Source organism: Engystomops pustulosus, chromosome 4 (assembly GCF_040894005.1).
Source record: "Engystomops pustulosus chromosome 4, aEngPut4.maternal, whole genome shotgun sequence".
In the NCBI taxonomy this organism is placed as follows: domain Eukaryota; kingdom Metazoa; phylum Chordata; class Amphibia; order Anura; family Leptodactylidae; genus Engystomops; species Engystomops pustulosus.
Genome location: NC_092414.1, coordinates 106,984,792 through 107,005,642, shown reverse-complemented (window position 1 = coordinate 107,005,642; position 20,851 = coordinate 106,984,792). Strand labels below are relative to the sequence as shown.

The window sequence follows — 20,851 nt, the reverse complement described above, 5'->3', positions numbered from 1 at the left end:
AAGACTGACACAGAAATACATCTCCTCCCCACTGATTTCTCTTTGACAAATGCTGGAAAAATTCCACAATTTTTTCACATTTTTCAGGAATCTATCAAAAGTAGGCACCCTTCCACAAAAACAATGTATACAGTACTATTATTAACTGTGGAAGTTGGGGAGGTGCTGGGCAGCTTCTCATCCCTTGTGCTGCATCATTAACCCGCCATCAGGTAAAACTTTTAATTTGCATAACACTTTTCCATTTACCTATGTGTACAGTACTCTTCAACATTGAATCTTACAGTGCAGAGGGAATTTGCCAATACATTTAATCCCTTAGCGTCGAGTTTGTTTTGAGCTTAAATATCTAATATTTAGTCATTTTCCAAAACATAATATTTTAAATTTTAAAGTCATCATAGCTGTATTCAGGGGTTTGTTTTGTGGGTTAAATTAATTTCTTTAATACCTTCAGGACTAAGCCATTTTAGGGTTTCAGGACCAAGCCCAATTTTTAAAATATGCCCTTTGTCAATATTATAAGACGCTATAATTTGGGAACATTTTAACATTTCCATGGGATTTTGAGATTGTTTTTTGTGACTCGTTATGCATCAAATTACCGTATATACTCGTGTATAAGCCGAGTTTTTCAGAACAAAAAAAAAAATTACCCACTTAAAAAAAAATAAACTTAACCCCTTAACGCTGAAGCCACTTTTCACCTTCCTGACATGGCCCATTTTTTCAAATCTGCCCTGTGTCACTATAAATGGTTATAACTTCGGAACGCTTTAACATATACAAGTGATTTTAAAATTGTTTTCTCGTGACGCTTTGTACTTCATGTTAGTTGAAAAATTTTGGTGTTTTGTTTTGCATTTATTTATGAGAAAATCAGATGTTTGGTGAAAATTTGGAAAAATTCTTGATTTTCGAACTTCAAAATGTTCTACTTTTTCCACACATAGTAATAACCGCAAAAAAATGTAATAACTAACATTCACTAAATGTCTAATTTATGTGGACATGGTTTTTTATGCATACTCTTATTTTGTAGGATGTTATGGGCCTTTGAACGTTAGGTGCGATTTTTCACATTTTCATAAAAAACGCAAAATCCTGCTATTGAGGGACCTGCTCAGGTTTTAAATCACTTTGAGAGGCCTAAATAAAAGTAAAACCCCATAAATTACCGCATTATAGAAACTACACCCCTCAACGTACGTAAAACAACTTTTATGAAATTTATTAACCCTTTAATTATTTTACAGGGGTTAAAACAAAATCGGATACAATTTTGAAAGTAAATTTTTTTGGCTAAATTAATGTGTTTTTCAAAAAATTTACAAATTCTCAGTGGATAAAATACCAAAACGCTCCACAAAATTTGATACCCAATCCCTCCCGCGTATAACAATACCCCATATGTGGTGGTAACCTGCTGTATGGGCACACGCCAGGGCATCGAAGGGAAGCTGCGCCATTCAGAGCAGATTATGCATTGTCACTTTTTATTGGCTATACAATCTTTATTTTTTTGGCAATTTGGACATATAAGGGCTTATTTTTTGCGACATGAGATGCACTTTACAAATAATTCATTTTCGTGGGTCATTAGCTTATTGATGAGATTTTATTAACTCTTGAATGTATGGGTGAAAAGAAAATTGTCAATTTTGGTTTACTTTTTTTTCGTATTTTTTGGGGGTCGTACACCGTACACTAAAAATACTATATTATCTTTATTCTATAGGTGATTACGATTACGGTGATACCTCATTTATATAGTTTTTCATTTATTTTTACAATTTTACTGGATGAAAACTAATATAGAGGAAATCTCATTTGTTTTTGCATCGCCATCTTTTCGGACACGTAACTTTAATAGTTTTTGGTTGACAGAGCTAGTTTTGGGCTTATTTTTTACAAGTTGAGTTGTTCTTTTCAGTGGTACCATTTTGGCGCACATAACTTTTTTTGATCACTTTTTAGAACATTTTTGTGTAGAGATTTTATGAAAAATTTACATTTTTGGCGTGTTTTACGGGTCTTGTTTTTACGGCGTTCACCGAGCGGGTCCAATAATGTTTCTGAGTTATTGTACGGATTGTTACGGACGCGGCGATACCAAATATGTGGGGTTTTTTGGCGATTTTGTGTTTTTTTTTCACTTTATTGCATGTGTATAGGGAATATTTGTGTTTAGGGGACTTTAACTTTATTTAATTAATTCTTTTTATTAAAAAATGATTTTATGTAGTGTTTTTAACATTTTTTTTATTAACTTTTACAGGTTAGCTTGAACAAGTGATCCACTGATCACTTGTTCAAGCTCTTCTTCACATTACACAGTGTAATACAGTGCGACCGCGGCGTGTCAGGGGTTAACACCCGCGATCGGAGAAATCTCCGATTGCGGGTGTTAGAGGCGGTTGTCGGCTATAATATATAGCCGACACCTGCAGCTTCTGGCGCGGGCTCCGTTCTAGAGCCGGCGCCAGAAGCATGACGTACTATTACCGCATTTTGCGGGAACGCACCTCCCGCCATGCAGTAATAGTACGTCAAATGTCGGGAAGGGGTTAAATACTCACCCTCCGATGTCAGTGTGGCTCCCCGATATCGGCGCGACTTACCGATGTCCCCGATGTCAGCACGTCCCGTCTTCTTTCTTCTCCGCGGCTCTTCTTCTTTCTTCTATCTTCCGTCATGGACGCGGCCATGTCTTCTTAGTGGCCGCGCATACTATGACGTCAGCAGCGGCCACGTCATAGTATGCGCATGCTAGAAGAAGAGATGGCCGCGTCCATGCCGGAAGAGAGAAGAGGAGCCACGGAGAAGAAAGAAGACGGAACGCACTGACATCTGGGACATCGGTAAGTCGCGCCGACATCGGGGTGCCGCGCTGACAACGGAGGGTGAGTATATAAGTTTTTTTTTTTTAAGGGCCGTGGGGGCAGGCTGGCTGTATACTACTGTGGGCTTCTGTATACTACTGTGGGCTGCTGTATACTACTGTGGGCTGCTGTATACTACTAGGGGCTGCTGTATACTACATGGGGGCTGGCAGGCTGTATACTACTGGGGGCTGGCAGGCTGTATACTACTGGGGGCTGGCAGGCTGTATACTACTGGGGGCTGGCAGGCTGTATACTACTGGGGGCTGGCAGGCTGTATACTACTGGGGGGGTTTGACCAATGCATTTCCCACCCTCGGCTTATACTCGAGTCAGTAGTTTTTCCCAGTTTTGGTGGTAAAATTAGGGGTCTCGGCTTATACTCGGGTCGGCTTATACTCGAGTATATACGGTAGTTGAAAATTTTCATTATATACTTTGTATTTACTTATGTAAAAACTGGAAATTTGGCAAAATTCTTTTTAAAAATTCCTCATTTTTGAAATTCTAAATTCTCTGCTTTTCCAGAAGATAGTTATAGCACCTAAATGACTTCATAACTAACAAATCCTAAATGTCTACCTTATATTGGCATTGTTTTTTATGTATCCTATTATTTTTAGGATGTTAGGAGGTTTAGAATTTTGGGTGTAATTTTTCCCATCTTTATGAAAATTTCAAAATCATATATTTCGAGGGACCTGCTCAGCTTTAAGTGACTAAAACGTTTAGGTTAAAACAAAATGAAGGTGACATTTACAAACTGTGGTTTGTTTTTTTTTTTTTTTTGGACATTAATTTTTGCCAAAATTTAAACATTCACAATGGAAAAATTAAGAATAGCTAATATGGTCATATGGGGCTTATTTTTTGCAGGATGAGTTCCACTTTTCAGGTACATCATTAGAGGGGTTTTTAACCATGAAAGAAAATTGTCACATTTCAATCTCCTAGTGATGTTAACACAATAACGATCATTTTAACCCCTTTCTTTACAATTTTACTCAATTTTATTGTTGTTTTAGCTCCTATCCCCCCTTCAGCTGCTCGGCGCAAAATTCCAGGGTTTAGGCAGGGCTTCTCTTAGCAGATCCACCTCGTTCTGTGGGGTTACAATGTGGTTAGATTAACAGGGTGCAGGTGTATGTACACTTTGTGTCTCTGATTTCCATCCAGGGGGCGTGGCGACAGGCATACAGCAGAGAGACAGAAATCTCTGCACGATTGGACAGAAATCCAAGATGGCGTTACAGTCAGAAGTTACAGGATCGTGTCTAGGGGCAACTGAAATTGTGTACACCAGGACTGATAATAGAGACAGGTTGGACTTGTATCTGTGAAATACTGCATTTTTGTTAATAACAATGAATTAGAGAATGTTTTATTTTGTTATCCTGAGTACATATAAGAAACTTGTCTTTGTGGGAATACCCCCTTCAAAGAGGATTCCAAGGCTAATTGATGATATTTTGTTAATTCTTTCTTGTTGGGGGTTAAGACGAGCATTAATTCCAGTTTAGGGATTTTCACTTTTTTTGTCCATTCTCTGTACCATAAAAATATGTTATCTTTATTGTATAGGTCTCCACAATTACAGCAATAACCCATTATATTATATAGCATTTTATGCTTGACTTGTTTTGCAGAAAACGGAATTCATATGCTGAGAAATTTGCTTGTTTATGCATCACCAACATTTTTTTTTAAATTTTGAGCTGTTTTAGGGGTTGTTGTTTTGTGGGACAAATTGTGCTTTTTATTGTTATTATGTCGCAGTAAATGTTACGTTTTGATCACTATTTATTCTGTTTTTCTGAGGTTGGATGTGGAAATATATATATATTTTTCAAATTTTTTTAAGCGTTTACCTTTTGGGTTCAATAACAATTTTATTTCATTTTCATTGTTATGATTTTCACTTTTTTAGGTTGTAATTTTTACATAGTATGAAGCATGGGGATGTTTATTATTTTTTGATACTTTTTTTATTTGCACTTTTAAAAAAAAACTTTTTTTACGGTTATATTTTGTACCAGGGTGGGACATGAACAAGTGATCATTTGATCACTTGTTCAGTGTAATATACTGAAATACTAATGTATTGCAGCATACTACCATAGTCGGCCTGTGCGTTCTGCTTAGGCAGGCAGACACACTGTTAGTTCCTCCAGTCTAATAGGTAGAAGCTGAGCCCAGGCAATCACCATAACTTAACTTTATTTCATAGTGTGGTAACTACCCGCACCTTATGTCGTACAGTTACATCAGGGTGCGGGAAGGGGATAATGGCAACAATTTTGGCTACATAGAAATACTATTATTAACCTTATTTTATGAACTGTTTCCTATAACTGAACCATATATTCCAGAAATGCCAAAACCAATGCTTCATAAAGCATAAAGCAAGAATATAATGTATGCTCATTACACGTTTCCCTAGTTAGTACTAGTGATTCTAAACTGATGCGGGAGTACACTGGCACTGATTTTGGTTGAATGAGTGATTAATTTCTGAGATGTATACTTTACAATTGTCTACTGGCTGTAAGTGATTATCATGTTGACCAATAAGAATACATGTACATTTAATAGTGTGAAATGTATCCGTGTTATTAGCTAATAATTTACTGGTGATGAGTATTGTAAAGTGTTGCATGAATTGTAAATTTTGCTGATTGTTGCATTTATATCAGCAGTAAACTTTGCACATTTATGCCAGATTTTAATATGGTTCACTTTTTGCAATTTAGAGACTATGGGTCAAGAGAATTTTTCAAAAAAATTAAGTGATGTGCTTCATCTAGCCGAGCTGTGCATTGAGGTACTGCAGCAAAATGAGGAGCATCATTCAGAGGTAGGGCTATCTTGAATTAATATTGATTTTACATGTCTTTAAAGGGGTTTTCCACTTTTAGCAAATAATTGATATTGTTTATGTAATGAAAGTTATACAATTTTCCAATATACTTTGTGTATCAATTCTTCATGGTTTTCTAGATATCTGCTTGCTATCATTCAACAAGAAGCTTCATTGTTTTCTTTGTATGGATAAAAAATGCTCCCTGCTCATGTGAAGTCACACAGGTGCACAGCTTCTTGGTATCACAGAGTGATCAAAGCTGTGCGTTATAACAAGCTGTACACCTGTGCAACTTTTTATAACACAAACAATATAAATTATTTGCTGGAAGTACTGCTTTATTCTAAAAGTATGTTGTTATTCAGTGTTTCATGTTCTTTAAAATATTTTATGCAATTTATTACACCAAATTGATACCTATTTTTCAGTAAATCGAGGATTTTAAAACATCTGGTTTAACTCCCATAACATAGTTGATTTTTATTTTTTTTTACCTTGCACCTGCTATGTGTGAACATGTTCTTGAAATTTTATTTTATATCACTGAAACATCTGTCTATAAAATAAGATAACAACTCCCAAAGGGAAATGTTATCCTCAAGAAAAATCACTGCTAACGTGTTTTTTAATGTTTGGAAAATTTATGTTGAAGTTTTATGCTAGATTGTTAACATTAAAGATTTGACAGATACGTTGAACCAAGATATAAGGTCAATAGTTACTTGAATTTGCCATAAATGATAGAAATGTCTAGAGGCAAATGATTAGGACATTCACATATGGCATGGTGAGCCCTAGGCTAGCATATTCCTTCATGATAGTTCATGTTTGTATTCCTATGCTTCTAGTAGACATTGTATGGGCCTCATGTTTCTTTTATCTTTCAAGGATGCAGACCTTTTCTGTTTTTTTTTCTTCTCAGATTCCAAAAACCATTTTAGTTTTGTTCTTTTCAGATTGTAGATTCAGTTTGTAGGAAATGAATTTTTTTTAAAGATCAAGCATTTATGAAAGCGGTGTGGTCATTTTTAAACCTTTTTTTCTTTACTATTTTTCTATGCAATATATTCTGATAACGGTGTTATGAGGTTCCAACACCTCTGATGTCAATGACCTCTGGCTTTATGGTTCATTAACAATGCTTTCTCTTAGCTTTTGATTATCATTTAAATACAGTGTCTGAGAAGCAATACAGCCAGTTTTGGATGCCCCTTGACTGTCAAGACTGGGGCTTTTCTAACTTATGGGGAACCTGTCACCACATACAAATTCACAAAATACAGCTAGTGACACCCTTCTTTCAGTTAAAAATTGTTTCATTACATCCCCATAAATCAACTTTGTTATATTACCTTGCATCAGAAGGGGAAGGCCTCTCCCATCTACTCTTCCCCTATGCCTTTTTACTATACAGGAGTTCATGTCATGCGACCAGGGTGATGTCATTTAAAGTTCTATACCCTTTATATTTGCAAAATGTATCCCATATATGTATCTGATCACAGGAAATCATTGCAAGCCTCCACAGACTTCTACTCCTCTCCATAGGCCTAACTTGTTTGGTGGGAAAACCCCTTTAAGCATGGAAGTCAGATACTTCTCACCCACCCTCAAAATATGGGAAACCCCCTTAAAGGGGTTCTTCTGTGCCAAGAGTATTAATGACATTTCCTTAGGGTAAGTCTTTGATAAAAATGGGGTTCATGCCTGTTGTATCAATACAGAGCCACAAGCAGACTGATTCATTTGTGGTATACAAGTTGTCCAGCCTCATATATCATTAACTGCAGTTGGAGCCAAGTCCGCAATAATGCTACAGGACAGAGATTTCTGCTTCTGACTCAAACAGGTATCTGATGTGGCTGGTGCTGCACCCCCACCTATCATTTACTCATGGCCTATCCTTTGGATAGTTTTGCCTCCGAAACTGCATTAAGCATTTTTAAATTAATAAAATATCATAATAGCAAAATAAAAAAGCCCACTATAACTTGAGAGAGCAGAAAAGAAATAAATTAACTAAACAAGTCTGGGTTACAGATATAATAGAGACTGAAAGAGGATGAAATAGATCACAAATGGTGACCTCTGAACTTCTTTAGACATCTTTTGGTAGTTTTATTATTGAAGTTGTATTTTAATATTATTTTGTTTTCTGCTTAATGTGTATTGTTTTTCTCTTTGCAACATATTTATGGATGTGTAGGGGAAAGAGGTATGTATTATATGAACGTCACATGAACGTCACATGAACGTGTGATTTCTCTAGTCCTACATTTCCGTGCTGTATGAATCTGTATATATGGGACTTTTTTTATCCGTACGTGCGTGTATGGCAGCATATCCGTATAAAATTCGGGGGGTTGGCAAATGATGGATGGCTGACTATTGGCTGGCTGACAAAAGGCACCTCCTACCGGTTCTGGATACTATACGGCAGCATACGGTGCACAAACACATGCATCACGTATTCACCCCATATTTTATATATTCCCATTGACTTCTATGGACCGCATGAAACTGAAATACGATGGAAAATAGGACATGCTCTTTTGTCACGCTCACGGTATGGTGTACATGTACATGGATGGCAGTATTGCCCATTTGAATGCATGGGGCCGTATGCTGTCCGTATGTGGCCATTTTAATACATTCTCTACATGTTCCTGTGCGGGCAACCTAAGACATTTTACACTTGAAATTTCTAATATTAAGTAATATTATGCTTATTAACAGTAATAATGTTCTTCAGTTCCTCTTCAATAATACAGTTTGAACTCATAAATGTTCCTATATAAGCATGGGTTAAATGTCCATTGGCTGTTGCTAGATGTATGTAGCCAAATCTTCTATTCACACTTAGAAATAACTAAACTATAGTGTTGAATGCAGCATCCAGAAAATAGAAAGCTTCATTTGGAACTGGTCAAAGAAAATGCATAAAGCTAAAACATGCGACAGTAGTTAGTGACATAATGCAAGAGGTCTCTTCTTTCACCTAAAACAGCAGCACGAACTGTGCTCACCAACTTCCATACAGTGGGGCTCATTTACTAAGGGTCCGTCGGACGCATTTTTGACGGGTTTCCCGACGATTTACGTTTTGCGCTGCATTGCCCCTGGATTTTGCTCCATCGGTACCGGCTTGCATGCGACAGAACTCAGGGGGGAGGCCGGGCCATCAGACAACCCGGCGTATTCGGACAAGCCGTGGAATTTAAAAAAGGAATTGGGTCGCAAGATCAACACTCACATGCACCAGGAAGAAGAAGGTGAACTCCGGCGGACCTCAGCGCGGAAGCGACAGATGCAGGAACTCGGGCGCACGATCTTAATGAATAGCGCCAGACCCGAATCCTCGTCGGGCAATGCACCGCGGGATCACAACAGGACGGGGTAAGTAAATCTTCCCCAGTGTGTTTGAAATCTGGCCAGCGCATGTTCTGTGATACACGGAACAACCACGGTGCTGTGTGTTTTGCCTTGGCCTATTGCTCTATTAATTATTTTAATTATGAATAATATGTAAAATGATTTGCAGCCTTTAATATAAATGATTTAAACATGTTGTTTTTTTTAAACACAGGCATTTTCTTGGTGGCCAGATCTGTTAGCGGAACATGCTGAGATATTTTGGTCCCTCTTCTCAGTTGATATGAACTCTACTCTAGAAGCACAACCACAAGACTCTTGGGAAAGCTTTCCTCTTTTCCAGCTGCTGAATAACTTCCTCAGGACTGACTGTAAGTAATATATATTGTGTTGTAATGAAATGTGATTGGGTATAGTCTTGTGTGTGAAAAAAACCTTTAATACAGATGTTGAGACAATATTTAACAGCACAATATAAACTATAAACCATAGTGGCCATTCAGTCTATACAGTCCTTGTGTGTGTATTTCTTAAAAAAAATTCCATTATCAATGGGGTAGAGTTAAAGGAAATCTACCATTTGATTTCATGCATTATGAACCAACCATACCTTGAGAATGCTGTAGTTACACTGATGTAGAAATGTCTTGTTTAATCCCTTAGCTGTTTTACTGAAAAAACAATTATAATATTCAGGATCTTGGGAAAGCTGGCTTGCCTTCAACCTACATGTTACATGGAGCTTCCTGAACTGTCCAGACAGGACTAATCAACCTTAGCTGGATCACTCATACACAGCAGCTGGGGGGTGGTGAAGCATGTCTCCTGTTTTTTGGCTTTGTTTAAATCACAAAACTGAGGCACAAACTTTGCTGCATTAGCATATATCTTGGCTGCACTGACTTTTACCCACTAAGCTAAGCACCGCTTTTGAAGCTTATTTCCCTTATGATGTACTTGTTGAAATATCTAAAAACTGTCTTAAACCTTTGATAAATTTGGCAGCCCTGAGGTCAGATCATCTTATTTAGGTGTTAAATCTATCTGCCTGAAAACGTGATGATTTCGAAAATGGCACATTTTTCCAAAAATCTAGAAAAAAATTTTTTTGTGTAAATCAGCCAAGTACAACATGTGGGTAAAAAAAACTGTCTCAGAACCACTTTGATAAGTAAGTGTTTAAAAGTTATAACCGTATAAAGCGACGCACGTCGGAATGCAAAAAATGGGGCTGAGCCTTAAAGGGGTATTCCAGGGATCAGCATAATTCATATACAAATGGGTCCTTAAAATACACTGCTAGCGGTATCGAAACCTCCTGTAAGCGGTCGGGCGTATTCATGAGGGGTCAGTCCGAGGCGCTGCCTCTCCCCTGTAGCGCCCTCCTGTTCCATAGGGCGGTGGTGACTGCCAAGCTTCATGTGGCAGTCACCGCTCCTAATCCCACTCCCTCATGAATACGCACGACCGCGTACAGCAGGTCCAGCGGTTTCCATTGTACAACGCTGCAGTGTTTGTTAGCGTTATCAGAGGTTTACGATAAAGTTAGCAGTGTAACACTGCGGCATATGCTGTAGCACTAGGAGCTGCTTACTTTAGTAAGCAGCTCCTAGTGCAGATTGCTGTTTTATTACCCCAGGACCAAACTTATAGAATCAGTTATAGATGGATTTTGCTCATGACAAAAGAAAATGATTGGATCATAAAAAAAATTTGTAACATATTCTAAAATAAAAACATATTTCTGGGATGAAAATATGAATAATAAATCTAAATTGTTTGGGGTCCAACGCCCAGCACCCATACAGTTTAGTTACTCTAAATAGCTGATGAACTGAGAATAGAAACAGGAGTAGGCAGCTTGATTCACTGTGTAGTGGTCAACTCTTTATAAATTGAGGTTAAAAATAGTTAATACAGCCACAATCATGTTCTATTTACTTTTTAACTCTGATGAGCCAACACCTGTAGTACGTCCATATTGATATAAAATATGAAAGTTCATGAATATTGATACAGAAAGTAAATAGGAATTTTTACAAGGAAAAACTTCATTTTCTAAAACCATTCATAAAATTTAAAGGGGTTTGGTTAGTAATGGATTGAATAATGTAAAGTTATACAGATTTCCAATATACTTTCCATAGCAATTCCTCACAGTTTCCAGATCTCGGCTTGTGTAATTCCATAGAAAGCTTCATTGTTTATTTCCAGCAACAAATCTGACCATGGTCACGCATGTGCATGGCTTGTTAGTATCACACAGCTCCGATTACTGCCTGTGATATAACAAGCCGTGCACTTGTGTGAACATGGTCAGATGTCTGTCTACTGGAAATAAACATAGAAGTTTTCTATAGAATGGCTGTAAGCAGAGATCTAGAAAACCATAAGGAATTGATACAGAAAGTATATTGGAAAATTTTATGATTTTTCATCGTATAAACGGTAACATTAATTTGCCAAAGTGGGAATACCCCATTAACATTGTAACTTTGAGTGGAGCCTACCAAAAAAGTACTCATTTTACTATAAGACAGTTCTTGGCCATAAAGAATATCACTAATGATCATATTTTTGTGTACACCTTAATAAACGATAACATCCAGTATTCAAACTGCTGCTTTTGTCTTCCAATGTCAGTTTCACATTATAAAGTAATTTAATGCTAAATTGCCATCTAATGCAGGTAAATTACCCTCTAACACATAATAGTGCCTGACACAACTAATCCCGTGGTTACTGTTGCAGCTGATAAATGTATGTCGCAAAGTGAGGTCTCCAAATGACAAGGTCACGGAGAGCTGTATGTAGTAGGAAGATCACGACAACTGCAGTGTCACAAGGTGATGGAATGAATTTTCTTCAAATAAAGATTGTAGATGACAGCTAAGAGATATTTCCACACTCCTACAAGTGGAGGCTGGGTGTGATAAGCTGGCTCGAGAGCGATTTGGCAGCAGCCAGCTGTTCACAGAAATATCAACATGCAAGGGAGCTATCCAGAATCTGAATCAGATTGCTGTTTTATTCCCCCAGGACCGAACTTATAGAATCAGTTTATAGATGGATTTTGCTCATGACAAAAGAAAATGATTGGATCATAACAAAAAAGTTTCTTCTCTTTTTAAATTCCAGGCTGAAGACATTTTGTGATTTAATTAGTAACATATTCTAAAAAAAATATTTTCTGGGATGAAAATATGAATAACAAATCCAAATTGTTTGGTGTCCAACACCCAGCACCCATACAGTTTAGAGACTGTCAATAGCTGATGAACTGAGAATAGAAACAGAAGCAGGCAGCTTGATTCTCTGTGTAGTGGTCAATGGGAGCCAAGCAGCAATGATTAGGCTCATACACTACCCTGAGAACGGAAATGTCTGCTCAATGTTCCATTTTCTATATTTTTTTAGCTGCCGAGGACAGCTGATCTGTTGTGGTTCATTGTGTTGGACACCACCACCTCCTGATATTGATAACCTGTCCTTAGAAAAGTACATTAATATCCCTTTTGATAAAAACTGTTGAAATTAATAAATAATCTGCTGCCTTTCATCCTTCGGATTTCAAGGAGAAACCAAACAGATTGCACACTTCATAAATAGAGGTTAAAAATAGTTAATGCAGCCACTGTCAAGTTCTATTGTGTGGAGTCATAGGTCAAACAGGCCCTGTAATATCGGTAGTCTTATGCTATTTACCTAATTACGGTCTTGACAGAAGATGTCTGTATGCATTAATGCCAAAGTATATAATAAAAAGAATGATAGATTGACCTTTGACAACTATCAGTTTTTTATATCTGAACATTCTGTTTCTTTCATTTGGAGTTAATATATAATCTAAATTTTATTATTATCTGTGAAACATTGTTATTAGAACTTCTTCTTATGATGTCACATATAATTGCTTTTAAATATAATATAAAATAAAGAAATACAGAATACAAAAATGTATTCAACTAAGATCAGTAATTGATACCAAAAACTATGGTATTATTGGAACAAAATAGTTTCTACCCTCAAAAATAATAACTGATTTGTAGTGGCTTATTAACGGATAGCAATGTTTTATGAGATATTATGTATATTGTGATGTACTTCACTTCGGAGCTAAAAAATACTACTCTTAGATTGATGATTGATGTGGTCACTGTAATATAATGTCATCTATGTTCTGTGCCTACAGCAGTATTTTGCAGCATGTCATATGGATTGGGCACAGCTGCCTTCCCTAGTTTACATTAACTGATGGCTGTCATGTATTACTCACCAATGAACCGTTAAACTAGCTAAGCAGCTTGGCACATGGCTCAATAGTTTCGAAGTCAAAAAACTTACATCAAAATTACTATCAGAAAGAGAAACCTGAAAACTTATTAAAAGCATATTTGTATGCCTAAAAGATTCTCTAAAACATACAGCATTAACCCCTTAAGGACGGAGGGTTTTCCGGCTCATTTCTCGCTCTCCAACTTCAAAAATCCATAACTTTTTCATTTTTACGTGTACAGACCTGTGTGAGGGCTTATTTTGTGCGTAACAAATTTTACTTTCCCGTAATGTTATTTATTTTAACATGCCGTGTACTGCGAAGCTGAAAAAAAATTCCAAATGTGGAAAAATTGAAAAAAAACCGCACGTGCGTCACGTTCTTGTGGGCTCAGTTTTTACGACTTTCACTCTTCGCTCCAAATAACACGCCTACTTTATTCTTTGGTTCGGTGCGATCGCGGTGATACCACATTTATATAGGTTTTATTGTGTTTTAATACATTTTCAAAAATTAAACGAATGTGTACAAAAAAGAAAAAAAATTTTTTGCCATCTTCTGACGCTAATAACTTTTTCATACTTTGGCGCACGGAAATGTGTGAGGGGTCATTTTTTGCGAAATGAGGCGACGTTTTCATTGCTACCATTTTGAGGTCTGTGCGACATTTTGATCATTTTTTATTTCATTTTTTATGTTATGTAAAAAGGTGTAAAAGTCGCATTTCGGACATTTGGGCGCCATTTCCCGCCTCGGAGGTCACCGCCGGCCGTAACCGTTTTTATATTTTGATAGATCGGGCATTTTGGGACGCGGCGATACCTAATATGTCTGTGATTTTTACTGTTTGTTATGTTTTATATCCGTTCTAGGGAAAGGGGGGTGATTTGAACTTTTAATATTTTATTAATTTTTTTTATTTTTTAAACTTTTTTTTTTCTTTTTTTTTTCACTATTTTTTAGACCATCTAGGGTACATTAACCCTAGATGATCAGATCGCTCCTACCATATACTGCAATACTACAGTATTGCAATATATGGCGTTTTTGCAGGTCTTACATTACAATGAGCCACTGGCTCATTGTAACGAACCTGCATAAACCATGTAGCCTCGTGTCAAGAGAAGACCCGAGGCTACCATGGTAACCGATCGCCGCCCCCCGATGACGTTCGGGGGCGTGGCGATCGAAAAAAAGATGGCGGCGCCCGCGCGCCGCCGTCTTTTAAACGCCGCCCGCGACTTTGCGGGCGGCGTTTAGAGGGTTAATAGCCGCGATCGGTGCAAGCACCGACCGCGGTTATTAGCGGTGGGGGTTTTGTGCAAAATGCAAAAACCCCCACCTCTGTATGAAGAGGACTCAGCCCGTGAGCCCTCTTCATACTTCCCTTATACCTCTGCGCCGTAGAGCTACGGCGCAGAGCGTTAAGGGGTTAAGAGGATGTGGCCTTAAAGGACACCTGTCATCAGGTCTCTGCCACTAGTCCTGTCACCTCTACCTGTTGGAGCAGCTCACAAGGATCCCATCACAGCCTTTATCTAGTTATTTCATACATTAATCATTGTAAAATCATCTATTTTTTATCATGTAAATGAGGCTGGTCACATGGTCGGAGGCATTGATGTCACCCCTCTTATCCCTCTCCTCCCCCTGCTCATGTCTGTGTGTAATGTATAGTAAAGCATGGCTAGTGTGAGTGCTGTACCTGCTGACATGCTGCATCCTCCTAATATACAGGTGAGAGACACAGACTTCAGCTACACATGAATCTGACATGTTCTGCTGTAACATGGCTGCCTGGAGCTGCTGTATCTCTCCTATACACACACAGGCTGCAGGGGGCGTGGCCACCAGCACCAGGAAGCACATCATTATACAGCCTCACACCATTATACAGGCTGTCAGTCATGCACTGGGGGTGTGGCTGTGCTTCCCACTCATGAATAGAGTGGACAGCTTGAATATGCTAATGCTTCATTGGACATTTCACAGGTCATTTGCATACAGCTTTGCTTAGGATACCTCATTGCTTAGGTTTAGGCATGTAGAGGGACAATGAAGGGATAGAGGCAATGCTCTCTAATGGCAGTTTATGAAAATATATTTAGTTTAGGAGGGTTATTTTGCATGACGGGTTCTCTTTAAGTGTTGCTAAGAAAAAAAATGTTGTGCCCCAAAATCTAGAATACATTTTTCTGGTGTAAATTAGGTCAAGTATAAACTGAGGCCCCTAATTTTACCACAAAAAAACTGGGAAAACCTATTGACTCAAATATAAGTCGAGGGTGGGAAATGCATTGGTCCCAGCCCCCCCAGTAAATAGCCAGCAGCCTCCTAACAGTATGTAGCCTGCTAGCCCCCTGTAATATATAGCCACCAGCCCCTGTAGTATATAGCCTGCCAACCCCATGTAGTATATAGCCTGCCAGCACCCCAGTACATAGCCAGCCGCTGCCCCAGTTATATAGCTTGCCAGCCCCTGCCCCAGTATATAGCCTGCTAGCCCCGGCCCCAGTATATAGCCTGCCAGCCCCTGTGCCCCAGTATATAGCCAGCCCCCCATCCTGTTATGCAGCCAGCCCCCCATCCCGTTATGCAGCCAGCCCCCCATCCCGTTATGCAGCCAGCCCCCCATCCCGTTATGCAGCTGGCCCCCCATCCCGTTATGCAGCTGGCCCCCCGCCAATTTATTCAGCCGCCCCCTTCCTCCGCCTCTCCGTAATACAGACAGTTGATTATTTTTTTTTTTAATCAAAACTCACCTTTCCGGTGCCCCTGCATGTCTTCTATGCGATCCGTCAGTCAGCGGCAGGTCCGTGTGGCGCGCAGCTCTGACGTCAGTGCAACCGCGGCTGACATCGGAGTGTGTGCCGGCTGCCAGCACACACAATACTATTGCGGCGGCTGACTTTAGAGCCTGTGACGTCGCACGGACCTGCCGCTGAATGAAGGATCGCACAGAAGACATGCAGGGGCTCCGGAAAAGTGATTTTTGATAATTTTTTTAATTGACTCGAGTATGAACCGATTTTGTTTTTATACGCGAGTTACATGGTAACTAATACTAAATGCAAGGTTTCCTTCTCTTATTTGTTGGGTTCTCCAGAAGTATTATGCATTTTTCTTCACCTTACCAGAATGGTACAATAAATGAAAAAGGAAAAAGCCATTGTAGTTTACATTGCAGAAACTTCAAATTAGTGTCAGAGGATAGCAGGCGGTAAGCCTGCCAGGAACCATAGTGCTCTCTACATAAGGGAGACCTCGGGACACAGCAGTTGAGCAGCAACATCACAAGCAAATTCTCCAGCAGCAGGGACCCAGGACATGAGTAGTGGTGCAGCATGTAGCATCAAAAAATCCAACCTCTTAAAGGAAACCTACCATTTCAAATGGTAGGTGTAAGCTGTAAACACCGAGCACCAGCTCAGGTTGAGCTTCTGCCGGTGCTTAGTTTCGTCACTTTTTAAACTTTATAGCAGAAACTGCTTCGGCGCTGCGTGCGCACGATCGTGCGCGCGCCTACATAGGAAATGCCGCAGGCGTTGCGCGCGCACGGTCGCGCGCAGCGCCGAAGCAGCTTCTGCTATAAAGTTTAAAAAGTGTTAAAACCGCGATACCGCGGTTTTAACACTAACGAAACTAAGCACCGGCACCAGCTCAGCCTGAGCTGGTGCTCGGTGTTTACAGCTTACACCGACCATTTGAAATGGTAGGTTTCCTTTAAGCAGCAACATAAGATACTAAAGCCCGTAAATGGCCGATGAGCTCTAATTGCGGTCCTTTGTATCAATACATTGAACCTGGCATGGAAAGCTAGACGTGAGAGGAAGCAGAAGTGTGTTACAGCAGACCTGTCATGCTACTCACGTAAATGCTGTGTTATTTGGGCACAACTTAGCCTATGCCTCTCTTCCCATTGGTACTTTATGGCACCAGCTGTAGCAGTGTCAATGATATGTCTGAATTGATTTCTGTCATAACCAGTTTGATAGTTAGTTGTCTTTGTCTTCATCTCCAATTATAAAACAGTGATTTTTGTCAATTGGCCACATCTGACTTTTAACAATATTGGTTTTGCAATCTGATCGCTTCAGTAATTGTAATACTGCATGTGAAATGTATTACTCAACAAAAGCACTGGCTCTTCTAACAAGTTCACCTTATAATCGGTAATACAGAAGCTTGTAAGGGGCAAGTGACCATTCTGCTGAGAGCCAAATCTCTAGTGAAATGCACCACTGTGTTTGCTCTTTAATTAGCAGTCTTTTTACACAGCCAGAACATTAAAGTTCGCATCTAGAATGCCCCAGCTTATCCTATAAATATAACCGCCTTGCTTTAACAAGTAATAAATGTTCTACTGTAACATTAAATGAATCAGTTTCTTAAATACTTCATCTTTCACAAAGGAAGATCTAAAATGCATACTGAAATGAGGCCTCATGAGGATAAAAAGGCTAGTGTTAATAATTATCAGGGAGAGTGAAGTGGAGTCAAATTAGCCATAATGGAGCACAGAGTGACTGGCAAAGTCAACTCTCATTATCAAAAACTCATTAGGAAATGAAGAGGTGGAAATCCCACTGGGCTGTACTTCTCTTTAAAGCTTTATCAGAGATTAGTTTTCAGAATTCTTTCAAGCTGAGAGCTCTTTAATCACCTGTTTTACATATCAGGTTAATCTACAGATTAGATAACTGACAAGTGTCTATTATCCGGTTACATCTTATTTAAGCACTGATACAGAGTCAATTTTATTTTATCAGTGATCCAAGTCACTTTGAAGTAAATGTAGACAATCATTGTTGTTATGTAGTAAAAAAAATAAAAATACTGTATCAGGGAATTTCCAAAGTCACCAGAAACATAGGACTGGGGCGGAGAGTGTCATGATGTAGCCCTGCACTGCTATGCCTCTTTCCCATGAAGCCTCTCAAGTTAAGCAAGACACTGAACGCTGGCTACCGTGCCCGTACCCCACTTACTAATGCCTGCTGCTGAGCTGGTTGTTCAGAGGACACATGACTGAGTACCGATTGAGCCAGTGGTGTAATGAGGGAACAAAGTGGTGCTGAGATCTGTGGTGCATGGCGGTGCTGAGTGACGAAGCAGAGCCATGTTTTTTTGAGTGGAATGCCTGGAGCCAGATCCTAGGATTTGAGTCATGGCATCATTTTCTCCAGGTAGAAACCTGGTATGTAACCAACTGGAGTTGGCTATGGTAGAGTGCTGGCATCTATTAATCATCATCATCATTGTGATAGTCCAGCCTATATTCTGTATTATCTTTATGACGTTTCGGCTCTTTACCAACCCAGACAGCTGGATTGTTATCACCTGAACCGTATCCCCTGGAGTATTATTGGATAAAGAAATCAGACCAGATTCCCTGTAACTTTGGTGCAAAATCTGCACCTCAGGCCTACCTGTGTATTTTTTGCTGATTTGATATAGAATTTTTCACCAAGATTTAATTCTCAAGGATTAACCATACCTGAAGAATTGGAAAAGACCATCCCTTTATCTGTTTCTTAAATTTTGAGTATATCTATCATCCTAATATGGTTACCACAGTTTTGCATCTGGAAGATACCATTGTTACCATGCACTAGATAACATCATTAGTCATACGTTTTAGACGTATTGTAAAATATTTGGCAAGATACTTGAGACTGCGGGGACTAGAAAATGAGGAGGTTGATAATAGAAAGTCACAGAGGGGTTCTCCGCTTAAAGATAAAGCTATAAATAAGGCAGAATATAAGCTTGAGAAATTATGGCACTGCCCCAAAAAAAAAACACTAAAGTAAGTCAAAAGACAAGGGGGGATTCAAAAGGGCTCTTCAAAACAAAATGTAGCCATGGAAGTGGCAGAAGCTTCTCATTTTGCAGCACTGTAAATTGAGGAGGTACTATCCAAGAGTGATAAAGATACAAACATTACTGTTGACAATTGGACTACTGCTGGAATATTTTGGTATTAAAGTCGGAAAAAAAAGCCCAAGTAAATATAATGAGAATAATTTCATTCCCTCGATACAGAAAATAAGGGATACAATGAAAATCTGGATGAAGCTCCTGATATCACAAACTAATAGGTTAGCATTAGTTAAAATGATCTTGCAACAGATGCATGTTGAATTTTTTTGGCAAGTAAATGCAATGGAAATTCCCATTAAGCACAGTGTTTTTCCCTGCAGGATCGTAAATGACGTCATTCAGGTTCCGCAACCCAAGTTACTTCCTGGAAGCTAAGGGACTTGCGATGTCATGATCACATGACCTGCAGGGAAAATCAATCATACAGGCAGCAAAACATGAGAAGGGAGGAGGCTGCTGACAGTGAGGTTAGGGGAAGTGGGGCAAACATGGGAAGCTAACTGAAGGAGGAGGGGTGGATAACTGAATTATAAAGGGTTGGCTAACTAAATTATGATGTGGGGGCTAAATGGGTGAGATGGGGGGCTAACTGGATCATAGCTGCTGCATTTTCCACCCTAGTCTTCTACTCAAGTCAATAAGTTTTCACAATTTTTTTTGCAATAAAATTAGTTGCCTTGGCTTTAGGTTTGCTTACACTTCAAATGCTGTAAAAAGAGTTTCTGAAGGTATGGTGATAAATGATCACTAGCAAAATTATAAAAAAAATCTCTTTCATGACCCATATCATACAAGTAATGATAATTGGTTAATAGAATTGGGTAAGTTAAAAATAGCATATGCTATGGTAAATAATAAGGTATACACATAAAATGTATATGGACAGTAGATATTTTATGTATAAAGGGAGGAGTTCTTTCATATATTTTATGGTTATACCTTGTTATTTACCATATAATCTTCTGCTTTTGTTAATAATAATTAAAACAGGCACAACATTTGACATACTATTTTATGTTCTCTTTTTATACTCATATTTTAAGCTGTTTATGTATCTTTCTATTTTAGCGTATGAAACGTAATAACTTTACATATGTTTGATTTTTCTGTATTTCAAATTAAATGTTGTCTCCCAATCTTAAACCACTACTATCAGGGGGTGTTATGTAAACTCCATACACCAGCTTTTCATGCACATATGTAATCTGGGGAGGGGATAAGACCTACCCTTTTGGAAGCAAGGCACAACTTAGGTACTTTTTCTTCTTTTTTCTCAATGACGTAGCCCAGTCACACAAAGTGGCTGTATTTCACTCACCTGCCTCTCTCAGGAATTCTCTTTAGCAAGTCAAATGTCTCTCTCTCAAGAACTGTTTAACACCTCATACTCTTCATAATAAGTAAACATAGGAGAAATTGAAGCCCCATGAATTAGTGAAAGACCTCAGAGGTGGAAGTGTATTTCACCATATAAAGAGCCGTAAGGGTTTCTTCTCTGTAGGACAAATCATATTTATTAGTGTTAGGAAATAGTTGCACCATCTACTGACTTAAATTTTCAACTTTCACTCACTTTTT

General features: G+C 38.7%; 1 protein-coding gene across 12 annotated transcripts in view; it reads left to right on the top strand.

Moving 5' to 3' along the window:
- The window catches only part of CADPS2 (calcium dependent secretion activator 2), a 295,527-nt gene that overhangs the window by 192,330 nt on the left and 82,346 nt on the right, over positions 1–20,851 (top strand). For all 12 annotated transcript variants that reach the window (XM_072147011.1, XM_072147001.1, XM_072147004.1 and 9 more), the window contains 2 exons: positions 5,633–5,736; positions 9,329–9,485. In XM_072147011.1, the coding sequence (XP_072003112.1) occupies positions 5,633–5,736; positions 9,329–9,485 (261 nt within the window). The remainder of the gene's footprint in view (positions 1–5,632; positions 5,737–9,328; positions 9,486–20,851) is intronic.